Below are 12,637 nucleotides of genomic sequence, written 5' to 3' on the forward strand. Positions count from 1 at the left end.
GTGGACTAGCATACACTACTGTGCAATATTGTGGTTGTGTCCTGAGGACTTTAAGATTTTTAAATTCCTTTATGGCAGGAGTCCTGTTTGTTACAACTTCACAGCGCTAGGCTTAAGATATTTTACGCAAACAGTGCGCCGACGTCTCCTCCAATCAAAAGTGAGTCTCTCAGAGGCTCCAGCCCCTCATTCCCTTCCGGGAGGGAGGATCATAGAGATGTCTGGCGCAGCTAGGCCTCCTGGCGCAGCCATCGAGATGCGCAGAGGACGGCTAGAGCGTTGCTCGCCAAGCCGGCTTCCTCTTCTTTAGTCCTCCTTCCCAACATGGCGCAGTCGATTAACATCACGGAGCTGAATCTGCCGCAGCTAGAAATGCTCAAGAATCAGCTGGACCAGGTAGGGAGGGCCCCAGAGGCACCTCTTTCCCGCTACACATCCCCCTGCCCACGCATACTCCCTCACCCCGCATTCCCTCCCAGTTTGGGAGGTTTCCTTTCCCAGGCGAAACCCCTATCCGGTCCCAGGACCCGCCCCCTCTTCGGCGTGCTCTTCTCCCCTCTGTCCCCACCTTGATCCTGTTTCCCGTTCTTTGTAGGAAGTGGAGTTCTTGTCCACGTCCATTGCCCAGCTCAAGGTGGTACAGACCAAGTATGTGGAAGCCAAGGACTGTCTGAACGTGCTGAACAAGAGCAACGAGGGTATGAGGGTACCTAGGGAATGTGGTGAGCCTGTTTCTCTCGTCCCACCTCCTAATCCAGCTTTCTTTACCTGAGATGAGAAAATAACCCATTACGTATTGTGTACTGCTTCACGAGCCCATTGCATGTTGCCTACCAGATTTGAAATGTACAGGACATTTCTCCGCTCCTGTTTTCCCCGTTGCCATTCTTTTCACACTGTCTGTGGGCGCTGTGCCCTGTTGAGACTCCCTTTGACGTCTTAACGTTGGAGCTGCCAACATTCCCCAGATGTTTGTCTTCATTGCTTTCACAGGGAAAGAATTACTCGTCCCACTGACGAGTTCTGTATCCTTTCCATAGTAACTGCTACCGGCTGCCTTCTCCCTTTCTCCCTCACGCTCCCCACAAAAAAATGAGGGGGGCGTAGTTTTGATTACTACAGAGTACCCCCCCATGATTTTGAGAATACTCTAATAAGAGTAATATACACGTTTGCATACACCTCTCTTATCTGACTTCAGACCAACATCTAGTTAATGCCAAGGAGTATGTAAAGTTGAGGTGTGATATTTCCGTTTGCTATTAATATGAGATTATTTAATATGGAGGTAAAGCTGCTAGTTTATACTTTTGCTAATAACTTAGAAGACAGGCAATAGAATAGGAGAGTATGAAACAGGGAGGTTGGCTCTATTTATTAATCCTTTTTTTTGGAGACAGAGTCTTGCTGTGTTGTCTGTTGCCCGGGCTAGAGTGTGGCATCAGCCTAGCTCACAGCAACTTCAAACTCCTGGGTTCAAGCAATCCTTCTGCCTCAGCCTCCTGAGTAGCTGGGACTACAGGCTCATGCCACCACGCCCAGCTAATTTTTTCTGTTTTTAATAGAGATGGGGTCTTGCTCTTGCTCAGGTGTCTTGAACTCCCAACCTCAAGCCATCCTCCCGTCTTGGCCTCCCAGAGTGCTAGGATTATAGGTGTGAGCCACCATGCCTGGCCTGTTTATTAATCCTTGATTTCAGCTTAATTGTGGCTCATTCCTAAAGTGCTGTGATTAAGAAACCTGGATTGTGTGTACCTATTAAAGGTTTTACTTGAATGAGGAAGTTATAGCAATAGGGCACCTTTAATCTATAGTCTGAGAAGTGACAGGTTGAAAGAAACACAGGAATAACATTGTAGTAGGGAATGGTTAAAGACTAAATGTTAAATCCATCAGGAATTAGCTAGTTCATGATTGAGAGTGTTGAGGGGAGTTGAAGCTGGCTTTTCACTTGTACTACTCTGGAGCAATAGGAAAACGTTATTTCTAGGCGTTCTGGAGAGGCTAATGGGAAGAATTGCAAGAACTGCTTGGAGGGTGGAAGATGGGATTAGGACAAAACAGTGTTCCAACATATATCATTTTCTACGTAAGGAACCAACTTTCCTGTCTCTCTCCATTTGGAGTTAGAGGTATAGTTCTAAGGCCTCCAGATTATTCAGTCCTCATGCCTTGTAGCTCTTTAGGAAAAGGAGGGTCTTATAAGGCCAAGCAGCCTAGGTGACAGGGAATCATGGCTCATGCTTGCTAGTTTTTCCCTTAATCCTTGCTTCTCAGATGTATGTCCCTGGGAAGCTACATGATGTAGAACATGTGCTCATTGATGTGGGAACTGGCTACTATGTAGAGAAGGTGAGTAGGAGGAAGCATGTGGATGCCCCTCTGAACAGAGAAGGGGAATTTAGGGGAAGATCTAAAGTGCATGGGGGTGGGGGGATATCTCCATTTAGCCCCTCATTTACCTCTGATCTTACAGACGGCTGAGGATGCCAAGGACTTCTTCAAGAGGAAAATAGACTTCCTAACTAAGCAGATGGAGAAAATCCAGCCAGCTCTCCAGGAGAAGCACGCCATGAAACAGGGTAAGCTCTGCTTGAGGGACCTTTTGACCCTATCTGTCTCCATAATAACATGGATTGCAGTGTGAACCATGGGAGGGGGTCCCCTTTGCTGGATTAAAACCGTGTCTTTGTTTCTCTTTGGCGTCTTGATGTGTTATTCTCCAGAATCTGTGTATTGCATACCCATTATGTGTAGATTCCTGGGTTGGGTGTTTAAGAAATTTAGAGGAAGGAAATTCTTTATGCTTTTGTGGAGCTCCTATTTAATGGGGATGGAACAGGGGATGAGATGCATGTAAATGAACACACAGGAAGGAAACAGAACACTAACTAAATACTAGCTAGCAATTACAACCTTCGCTGCATATTAGAATCACTCAGGAAGTTTAAAAAGAAAGCCTGGGACTTCAGACCAACTAAATCAACCTGGAAGTAGGGAGAAGGGGAGTGGTCTCAGAGGTCAGTGTTTATTATTTTTATTTTTTATTTTACTTTTTTTTGGCTTTTACTCCTGGCAAGCTTTGAATGGGATCAGTGTTTTTTAAAAAGCTCCCCAGGTGATTCTGTTACAGTCAGGGTTGGGAACCACTGTTCTGAAGGCAAAAACCTTTCCACATTGTAATTTTCTGGTTATGTCTGGCTAATTTAATACCGTATTGTGTTCATTTTTATATCTCACTGGTTAGCGTATTGACCCACACTTTGTGGACTCTAAATTTGTGTTAGTGTGTGACCACCACAGTGGATCACCGTACTAAGTTTTATTAGCAATCTGCAGTTTGTCTGCCTATCCTTAAACTTCTCTTTCACTTTTCCTTAACTGTAGGTTTTCCAGTTAGCTTCTAACCAGTATTTGAGTCTTTTTCCCCCCCTCTCAACAGCTGTCATGGAAATGATGAGCCAGAAGATTCAGCAGCTCACAGCCCTGGGGGCAGCTCAGACTACTGCTAAGGCCTGAGAGTTTGTTGCACAAATGGGGCAGAGGGACCCTGCTTCAGGGGCCTGGGACTCTGTGGGCGTGGCTTCCTGGTGTCGGGGAGGGAAGGGTCTTGTAATGCCAATAAATATGCGAGCTGAGCAGAATATTGGTGTTTTCTTGCTTTAAGCAAGGGCCTGGTGATGAAGCGGGTTAGGGATAGTCGAGAGTTTGGGTCCCTCCCCAAGGCCTGATAAGCAGGAGGCGACGCAGCGCTCTTGAAGGCTCCACCCCGGAGCCGTTCGGTTAGCAGGGGAGAAATCGCGTGTTGGGCTGCGTACTGTCTCTGTAGAACTGGTTGCCATGGGAACGGTGGGCAAGCGGAAGTGCGGTCGCCTGAACGCTTCTCCTTCCGGGTTGGTGCTTCCGCCTTCCCACGAGCGGGCCGCATGGGCCGCAGCTGCTTTCGCCGCCTTTTAACGCTGCTGCTGCCGCCGCCACTCCGAACGTGGTATCTCATGCTTGGCCCAGAGTCCGTCGTGCCCCCCAAACGACCCCGCAGCAACCTTATGGCACCGCTCCGGATCGGGACGCACAACGGCACCTTCCATTGCGACGAGGCGCTGGCATGCGCATTGCTTCGCCTCCTCCCAGAATACCGGGTACGGCCACGGAAACTGGCTCTGGGACTGGATGCGGGCCTCGGGGCGGGTCGCTTTCCTTTAACAGGCTCCTTCCGGTAACTCACGCAGCTCGAGCACCCCTCTTACCCGCCCCACATCCCCTGGAAACCCGACATTAATCCCCTACCCGCGAGGCCCCTGGCAGACACTTCACCTACGGCCCCCACAGGATGCAGAGATTGTTCGGACCCGGGATCCCGAAAAACTGGCTTCGTGTGACATCGTGGTGGACGTGGGCGGCGAGTACGACCCTGAGAGACACCGATATGACCATCACCAGAGGTGAGTTCCAGATACTATTTCTTTAGCTTCCTGTGTGCTCCAGTTCAGCCATCCACAGCCGTGGTCACTGTCAGCGAAGGGCCTCATCATTGAAATCAAACTCCTGTGTCCCATTGGGACTACAGCCATCCTTCCAGCTCTGCCTGCACCTCCTCACCCATTTCCCTGGCCTTGGACTTCCCTTGGTTCCCAGTGCAGCCCTCAGGCTCCTCCTGACTCTCTTCTTTCCTTGGCTTAGGTTTTATCCCCCACCAGCACGGTCATCACCCCAACTAATAAGCCCATTTGGGATTAATCCATTCATGTGCTTCATGAATGCCTCACCTGACCACTGGGCCCACATGACTGTGGCACTTGGTGACAGTTATGATGTATGTAGTCGTCTACTTCATTTACACCCTTCCATTAAGAAATCCCTGGCCGGGCGCGGTGGCTCACACCTGTAATCCTAGCACTCTGGGAGGCCGAGGCGGGCGGATTGTTTGAGCTCAGGAGTTCGAGACCAGCCTGAGCAAGAGCGAGACCCCGTCTCTACTAAAATAGAAAGAAATTAATCGGACAACTAAAAATACATAGAAAAAATTAGCCGGGCATGGTGGCACAGGCCTGTAGTCCCAGCTACTTGGGAGGCTGAGGCAGAAGGATTGCTTGAGCCCAGAAGTGTGAGGTTTCTGTGAGCTAGGCCGACGCCACGGCACTCTAGCCCGGGCAACAGAGTGAGACTCTGTCTGCAAAAAAAGAAAGAAAGAAAAGAAATCCCTGCCTCTTCTTAAAGGAAATTGAGCTTTTCCTGCATGCATTTCCTCAGTTTCCCACCCCTAGACATTCTCAGCTCCCTTCTACCAATTCAGGAAAAGTTGTTCCCTTCTGTTGGAGGTGGTTAATCTTCTACCTTTTAGCTAATCTATTACTTTTTTCTTTGGAACTTCATGTCACAGTCCTACCACCAGTGTTTGTACTTCTCCTTCCCTACAGCTTAAAACCCTGCTCAGGCATCTTCCATGTTGAAAAGAAACAAAGGAGTGAATAAAAAACAAAACCCTCAATTGTACTACACTATTAAAAGTAATTACCTCTGAGAGATTATGTTTTAAGTCTGTGTTTTTCTCTCTCTCTCTCTCTCTCTCTCTCTCTCTCTTTTTTTTAAGTGTACAGGTTACCTTTATAAATGGTATCAGGAGGAAACTCTCATAATATTTACAGCCTAATCTCTCATCCTCAGGACTCAGCTGCTTTTCAAAAAATAGCCGACCCTGGTTCCACCTGTTTCCTTCCTTTCATTCTCCTTTGGCCCACTCCCTCCCAAACTCCCCGTGGAACTGCTCAATGAAATGGCACCAGCATCCTCAGCACCAAACCACGGAGCTGGCACAGGGTCTCACCTTAACCTCTTTATGGCACTTGGCTTTATTGACCACTCCTTTTTTCAAATTGTTTTATTTATATATACTTAAAAATTATACATTGTTTGAAACATAAGAATATAACATTTCTAGAATATCAAACATACAGTGAACACCCATGAACCAATCTCCCAGCCTAAGAACTTGAACACTGCTATTACCTTTGTGTCTATACCTGTGTGCTTCTTCCCTATCCTGTCCCCTACCTCCCCTCAGAAGTAAGCAATATCCTAAATTTTTGTGTTCATCATACCCTTGTTCTTATGTATAGTTTAGCACATCTTGTTTCCATCAACAGTATATTTAGTTTTGGTTCTTTTTGAACTCTGGCGGGTTACTATATCATTTGTCTTTATAACTTGTGAATATTTTATAAATACTCTTGTATTTACTTAATACTTAAATCACAGCTGTAGTTTCACCTTCTAACATCTATCATACCTTTTCCTATTTTCTGTCTCACTGCTCAAATTCCTGCCTTCCTTACTCACCTGGATCATTGCAGGTAATCTTTTTGCATCTGTTCTCTGTGCTGGCTGGTGCAGTGTCAAACATGCATCTGCCTGCTTAAAATCTCCCCTGTGACTCCCCCTTACCTACAGATAAAGTCTGAATTCTAAAGCAGGGCATGAGAGACCAGCCATGTCTGGCCCCTGCCTCCTGCCCTTCCAGCTTTATCTTTTGCCACTCACTCCCCACACCTGAACTGCCTTTCTTGCAGTTTCATGAAGAGACTTGTCTCTTAGCCATCATACATGTTGTTCCCTCTACTCTGAATGCTTTTTGTTCTTCATCCTTTGTGTGGTGAGCACCCACTAATTCATCTCTCAGGACTGGCGTGAAGGCTGTCCTCTGAACCCTTGCCTCATTCATCCCCTCCCTCCTTTTCTTTATTATATACCTAGCAGGAGTACTCGCTTACTTGGTTGCGGTTTGTCTGCTTCCAGCAGATGAATTTGAATACAAGGACAGGCTCTTGGTTTTTTATCCCTAATGTCTGATAAATGAGTTAACCACTGTTGAATAAACGCATCAATGGAGACTCTAGTCGAGGTCCATGTTGACCCAAGGAAAAGCAAAAGCCTTCCCAGCCAGGCTTTCTCCTCCCAACTCCGGCAATATTCCCCATCCTGCCCACCCCACTGGGGTCTGCACATGCGCATGTATGCGCACACACACTGTGGGTTAACTGGGCCAGCTCCTTCACCTCAGCCCTGCCTCCCTCTGCTCCTCAGGTCTTTCACAGAGACCATGAGCTCCCTGTCCCCTGGGAAGCCGTGGCAGACCAAGCTGAGCAGTGCGGGACTCATCTATCTGCACTTCGGGCACAAGCTGCTGGCCCAGTTGCTGGGCACTAGTGAAGAGGACAGTATGGTGGGCACCCTCTATGATAAGGTGGGGACCTGAGGACAGAGATGTCCCACACATGTCTCTACCAGGCCAGCTGGGTGTGGCACTCATGCCACTCTCAGAACTGAGCATCAGATCAGGGTTCCTGGCCTTCAGTGGGGCCCAACACTCATCTTCTCCCTCAGTCCGGCTCAGAAGGTCTCTTCCCTGCCTATGTCCTGGGGTAGTTGTGAGTAGTGATAACATAATATGTGGGGAAGAGCTTTGAAAATCATAAAAGCAGCATTTCCTAATCTTTTTCTTGACATATATAAACAATGATTGTTTAGTACTTTTAGGTAAACAGAGGGGAGGCTGCTTATGTTTGGAAGCATCTGGCTGAGAGTTTCTGCTGCCCCGAAGGTTGAGGGGAGCATATCTTAGGGACCACGGTAATTCACTGGTGGCACATGAGTTGGGAAGCTCGGTTAGGAAGAGTTTTATTATGAAAATATCTTCAGGTTCCACCAGGGTCCTCTGCAAGTAGCTTCTTGCTGCTGGGGAAAGAACAGACTAATAGCCCTGGCATGCATATCAGATCAAAAGACACCTACTTAACCCTTCTCCTGTGCCTTGCACAAGTCACACCTGATTAGTCAGCTGTATTTCTTGCTTGTAGGCTATTGAGTTCAGGTCTGTTTTAGCTTATCCATCTAATGCCTCCATGACTAAAATTTTTGGAAGGTTTTGGAGGTTTTAGACTGCCTGGGTCAATTTTCCCTTCCACTGCTGAAGGGTTTCTAAGCAATTGACTAAATTAAACCCATGTTTTGACCGAGCATAAGGTTGGCATCCAGACCCACCTTTTTCAGCTCTCCCTGAGTAGCACTTTTCCACGTGCACATACCACAGGTGTATTCCTATGGAGGCCTATTTTATAGGGCAGTTTTGCATAAAACACATGCCATATTTCTGCTCTGAGAGTCTTGAGGCATTATCTTCCCACTTCTTCAGGCTCAGGAGATGCAGCAACTGCTCATACTAAGTGGCACATTACAGGCTTCCCTGGAACCCATAACCCCACGTCTAGCTCTTGATGTCTAGTCCAGCACTTGACTTTTGTGCTTGACCAGACTCTCCTGTCCCTCCTTAATGTCACTATTCTGAATAGCCTACCCACCCCACTCAGCCATCAGGATCCACTGCCATAGAGCCCCGCTAGGAACTGGAGACCTTCCTTGTTCAAAAGTCAGTAGCCCCCACATGTTGGCCTTGGCTTTGTGCACTAGAGTGAGCAGTGGATTAGAAATCAAGTGATTTGAATTCCAGTCCCAGCACTATTAGTTCTCTAACCTTGAACAAGCCACTGAACTCCCAATTTTTCCTTTCCTCAACTTATTAATGTTGAGATCCTCACAGGGCTATCGTGAAGATTAAATGAAAGAGTGTGTACGAAAATACTTTGAAAGCTATGAGACTTTACACAAATGGTAGGTAGCCTCAAGAGCATTTCCCCTGCCTTAGATGTACGAGAACTTTGTGGAGGAGGTGGATGCAGTGGACAATGGGATCTCTCAGTGGGAGGAGGGAGAGCCTCGATACGCACTGACCACTACCTTGAGTGCCCGGGTTGCTCGACTTAATCCTACCTGGAACCAGCCTGATCAAGACACCGAGGTAAGGAGGGCCCCTGGGAAAGAGACCCTGAGACACGTAAGAACCTCGGGAGTGTTTGTTCCTCCTAAGCCCTAGCAAATTCAAAGTTTGGGCCAGCACCATAGTTCTGATTCCTGCCATTCCCAGGCAGGGTTCAAGCGTGCAATGGATCTGGTTAAAGAGGAGTTTCTGCAGAGACTGGATTTCTACCAACACAGCTGGCTGCCAGCCCGGGCCTTGGTGGAAGAGGCCCTGGCCCAGCGATTTCAGGTACAGGCCTAGGAGGAAGCATTATGGCTTGGGCATCAGTGACTGCTGACAGGCTGCTGGGCAGCATGGGCTCCTGCTTCTACCCTAAACCTTCTAGCTATGCTCCACTCCCTTTTCAGGTAGACCCCAGTGGGGAGATAGTGGAACTGGCAAAAGGAGGATGTCCCTGGAAGGAGCATCTCTACGACTTGGAATCTGGGCTGTGTCCCCCGGTTGCCATCACCTTTGTTATCTACACTGACCAGGCTGGACAGTGGCGGGTACAGTGTGTGCCCAAAGAGCCCCACTCATTCCAAAGCCGGTGAGGCCCCAAGGAGAAGGCTGTTAACCTTGACCTCTACTCTGTTCCCCTTTCCCTTGGCTCCTCAGGCCTCCATTTGCTCCCACCAACTCCCTCTTTCTGCTCATTTGTAGGCTGCCTCTGCCAGAGCCCTGGCGAGGTCTTCGGGACAAGGCCCTGGACCAGGTCAGTGGGATTCCTGGCTGCATCTTTGTCCATGCCAGCGGCTTCATTGGTGGGCACCACACACGAGAGGGTGCCTTGAACATGGCCCGTGCCACCTTGGCCCAGCGCCCAAGCCTCCCACAAACCCCCTAGTCCAGTAAAATTTCTTCCATCTCATACTAACCCAGTCTTTGACCCATTATTGCCCTATACCAGGGGTCCCCAACCTATGGTTAGTTGTATAATTATTTCGGTATATATTACAATGTAATCAGAATGGAAATAAAGTACACAATAAATGTAATGTGTTTGAATCATCCCGAAACCACCCCCCTGCAATCCGTGGAAAACTTGTCTTCCATGAAAATGGTCCTTGGCTGGGCTCAGTGGCTCATGCCTATAATCCTAGCACTCTGGGAGGCTGAGGCAGGAGGATCCCTTGAGGAGTTCGAGACTAGCCTCCACAGCACTTTCCGAGGCAACAGAGTGAGACTCTGTCTCAAAAAAACAAAAAGGTCTCTGGTGCCAAAGAGGTTGGGGACCACTGCCCTACACCATTCTGAGAACTTGCTCAAACTTGGGAATAGTGTATAACTCAATGCTAGGTATTACCTTTCTTCACACTAACTTCTCAGCTTTGCTTTCCAAATCATTGAAAACCATCCATGTCCTTAGGGTTATATAACTTGACCAAATTCACAGAAGTAGCTAAAAAGTGACAGAGTAGGACCTTAGCCCAAAGTCTGTGCTGCCCCCCCCACCCCCAACTATACCCCAGTACAACTCCCTGGAAAAGATGGAGTATGGTAGTTGAGTGGAAAACAAGACATTTTTTATTATTGGGTATGGGGATGAGAGGAATGGGGCCGAGCAGGTGGGGGCCCTGGGAGAGAGTCCCAGGGGGCAGAGATTAGGGATGTTTCAGTAAAGAGGGGCAGGTCATGAGTAGAGCTTCCACCCCCAGCTGGGGGCTCTTGAGCCCGGCCAAGCACTGGGCTAAAACGTGGAAACTGAGCATTAACAAAATACAGAGGGATGTGGGTAATTCGGCCTGTGGACCAGCACTACAGAGAGGGGAAAGAAAAGTATCAGAGCCTGGGCCCAAAGAAGGCCACTTGGCAGAACCACACAGAAGCCCAGGCCCTCAGCTTCCCCACCCCACCCCCCAAAATTCAGCAGCCTGGCACACTCACCACACTGAGCAGGGCCCCTTTGTTGAAGGAAGGATGGAAAGTGATGAGCTGGGCCTGGGCTCCTGGCTCCCCCTGGATAATGCCACTAGGAGAAGAAAAGGTGAGCAGGCAATTGGAGGCAGAAGGGAGGTAAGGGTAGTAGAATGTGGGTTTGGTACGGGAAGGATGGTGATGAGCCCAGACCTTCTAGGGTCGTGCCCCGCACTTACCAAGGAAGAAGCTCAAACACAGGGCTATTTCGAGTGCGGAAAAGGAGAATGACTGGTTTACCATCCTGTACCCTTGCATTTCCTGTAAGAAACAGCGCCAGGGATAGGAAAATATTTGGAAGGCAGAGTTCCAGGCAGGGGCAGAGAACTACAGGCCAGGGCATGCACCTGATTAATGGGGATGATAGCTGTGGCCTGAACAAAGCCCTTCATCCTTGCCTCTTACCTTTCATGAGCACAGCCAGACGTTCCCCACTGGGGTCCCAGACCATGGAGTGGACCTCTCCCCCAAGTCTATGGGTGAAGACAGGAGGTTAGGATAGGAGAGCTCAGTGTGGTCCCTCCCACCTTCCATTCACTGCTGCTGCCTCAACCACTCAGCTCACCTCTCCTCACCATCTGGTGTCGGTATTGTTGTCTCAGACAGATCTGCCACAATTGTTGCTGTCTTTGCACCTCCAACACACCCCTTCCCCTCACCTGTGGATAAGAGCAGATATTCTTATGTGCAGGAAATGGGCCTCTCACTAGTCCCTGACCAGCTCATCACAGGCACCAACACTCCTGAAGTCCCCTAAATGTCTATACTTACCCCTCAGAGTAGCATCTTACAGAAGGTTGCTGCCCCCCTCTGACCACCTCAGATAGTCTGTATCCTAAAGCGTCAGCCTAACTCACCACAACGTTCTGGGAATGACAAGGAGTAAATCAGTGGCTCCCCCAAAACAGTGAACAGCAGTCGGTTTCCATCTGGGCTCCAGCAGCCAGTCTGAGGTCAGGGAGCAAAAGGCAGAAGAAGGGAAGTCTACAGGGGAATGTAGGAAGGAAAGAAGTAGAGGTGGCCAGGCTTGAGGGATCAGGGGCCCCTTGGACTCATCTCCCCAGCTTCTGTGAATCACAGTTCCCTCTTACCTGACAGCGCCCTGACAAAGTAGGCCATCTCTCACAAGTCCACATCTGGGTCTCCCAGACTCTGAGCCAGAGAGAAGCAAATGACAGCTTAGGGCCTCTTCATTCCAAAACTTGGACCTACCTCCCTCTGGCAGAGGTTCCAGGAGCCAAGTGCCTTTCTCTAGGGCCTTGGACTCCCTCTACCCTTCTCCCACTCACCGAAAGACAGCTGAAGGAGTGGTAGCCAGAACTTTGCTGCCATCTGGGGACCAGAGCAGGTTGGTAACCCCACCTCCTCGAAACCAGGGAAGGGGAACACAGGTCTCGGTTGAGACATCCCATACCTAGGAGAGTTCCGGGCAGGAGAGTGAGACAGAAAATTCAAGCACCCTATCATCTCACCATGGGCTGCCGTCTTTAGCATATAAAAAACCAAAGGAGAGAAAGCAGGAACAGGACTGTTGAGCATAAAGGTACATCGGTTCTGTTTTGAAAAGTCTGAAAGAGGCAGGCTGCCGTGATCCTAGCACTCTGGGAGGCCAAGGTGGGACGATCACTTGAGCTCAGGACTTTGAGACCAGCTTGAGCAAGAGCGAGACCCCGTCTACACCAAAAATAGAAAAATTAGCTGGGCATGATGGTGCATGTCTGCAGTCCCAGCTACTGGGGAGGCTGAGGCAGGAGGATTGCTTGAGCCCAGGAGTTTGAGGTTGCAGAGAGCTATGATTGCACCACTGTACTCTAGCCAGGGCGACAGAGCAAGACTTTGTCTCAAAAAACTAAATAAATAAATAAAGTC

The 12,637-nt window shown here is 48.9% G+C and overlaps 3 protein-coding genes across 4 annotated transcripts in view; 2 read left to right on the plus strand and 1 right to left on the minus strand.

Annotated features, from left to right (window-relative positions):
* Positions 1–201: 201 nt before the first annotated feature.
* Positions 202–3,644, plus strand: PFDN5 (prefoldin subunit 5). 2 transcript variants are annotated; one of them, XM_012653106.1, is made up of 6 exons: positions 202–396; positions 596–698; positions 994–1,025; positions 2,278–2,352; positions 2,477–2,582; positions 3,443–3,644. In XM_012653106.1, exons 1-6 carry the CDS (start codon positions 325–327, stop codon positions 3,517–3,519), a joined length of 465 nt encoding a protein of 154 aa, XP_012508560.1. In that variant the 5' UTR covers positions 202–324; the 3' UTR covers positions 3,520–3,644. The 2 variants fall into 2 exon arrangements, with proteins under 2 accessions (XP_012508560.1, XP_012508553.1); XM_012653099.1 differs by having other exon boundaries at positions 290–396; positions 596–722; positions 3,443–3,641.
* A 64-nt stretch (positions 3,645–3,708) lies between these two features.
* Positions 3,709–9,726, plus strand: LOC105817403 (chromosome unknown open reading frame, human C12orf10). The gene is made up of 7 exons (XM_012653086.1): positions 3,709–4,139; positions 4,330–4,442; positions 7,081–7,240; positions 8,699–8,851; positions 8,978–9,100; positions 9,220–9,401; positions 9,515–9,726. Exons 1-7 carry the CDS (start codon positions 3,927–3,929, stop codon positions 9,696–9,698), a joined length of 1,128 nt encoding a protein of 375 aa, XP_012508540.1. The 5' UTR covers positions 3,709–3,926; the 3' UTR covers positions 9,699–9,726.
* A 629-nt stretch (positions 9,727–10,355) lies between these two features.
* Positions 10,356–12,637, minus strand: part of AAAS (achalasia, adrenocortical insufficiency, alacrimia) — a 15,735-nt gene continuing 13,453 nt past the window's right edge. Inside the window, exons 8-16 of the mRNA XM_012650299.1 lie at positions 12,241–12,253; positions 12,058–12,182; positions 11,860–11,920; positions 11,626–11,716; positions 11,334–11,427; positions 11,174–11,241; positions 10,948–11,029; positions 10,739–10,823; positions 10,356–10,609 (exon numbers count right to left, since the gene is read on the minus strand). Of these exons, the coding sequence (XP_012505753.1) occupies positions 10,382–10,609; positions 10,739–10,823; positions 10,948–11,029; positions 11,174–11,241; positions 11,334–11,427; positions 11,626–11,716; positions 11,860–11,920; positions 12,058–12,182; positions 12,241–12,253 (847 nt within the window). The 3' untranslated portion in view covers positions 10,356–10,381. The remainder of the gene's footprint in view (positions 10,610–10,738; positions 10,824–10,947; positions 11,030–11,173; positions 11,242–11,333; positions 11,428–11,625; positions 11,717–11,859; positions 11,921–12,057; positions 12,183–12,240; positions 12,254–12,637) is intronic.

Source organism: Propithecus coquereli, unplaced genomic scaffold, assembly GCF_000956105.1.
Source record: "Propithecus coquereli isolate 6110/MARCELLA unplaced genomic scaffold, Pcoq_1.0 Scaffold111, whole genome shotgun sequence".
Lineage (NCBI taxonomy): Eukaryota > Metazoa > Chordata > Mammalia > Primates > Indriidae > Propithecus > Propithecus coquereli.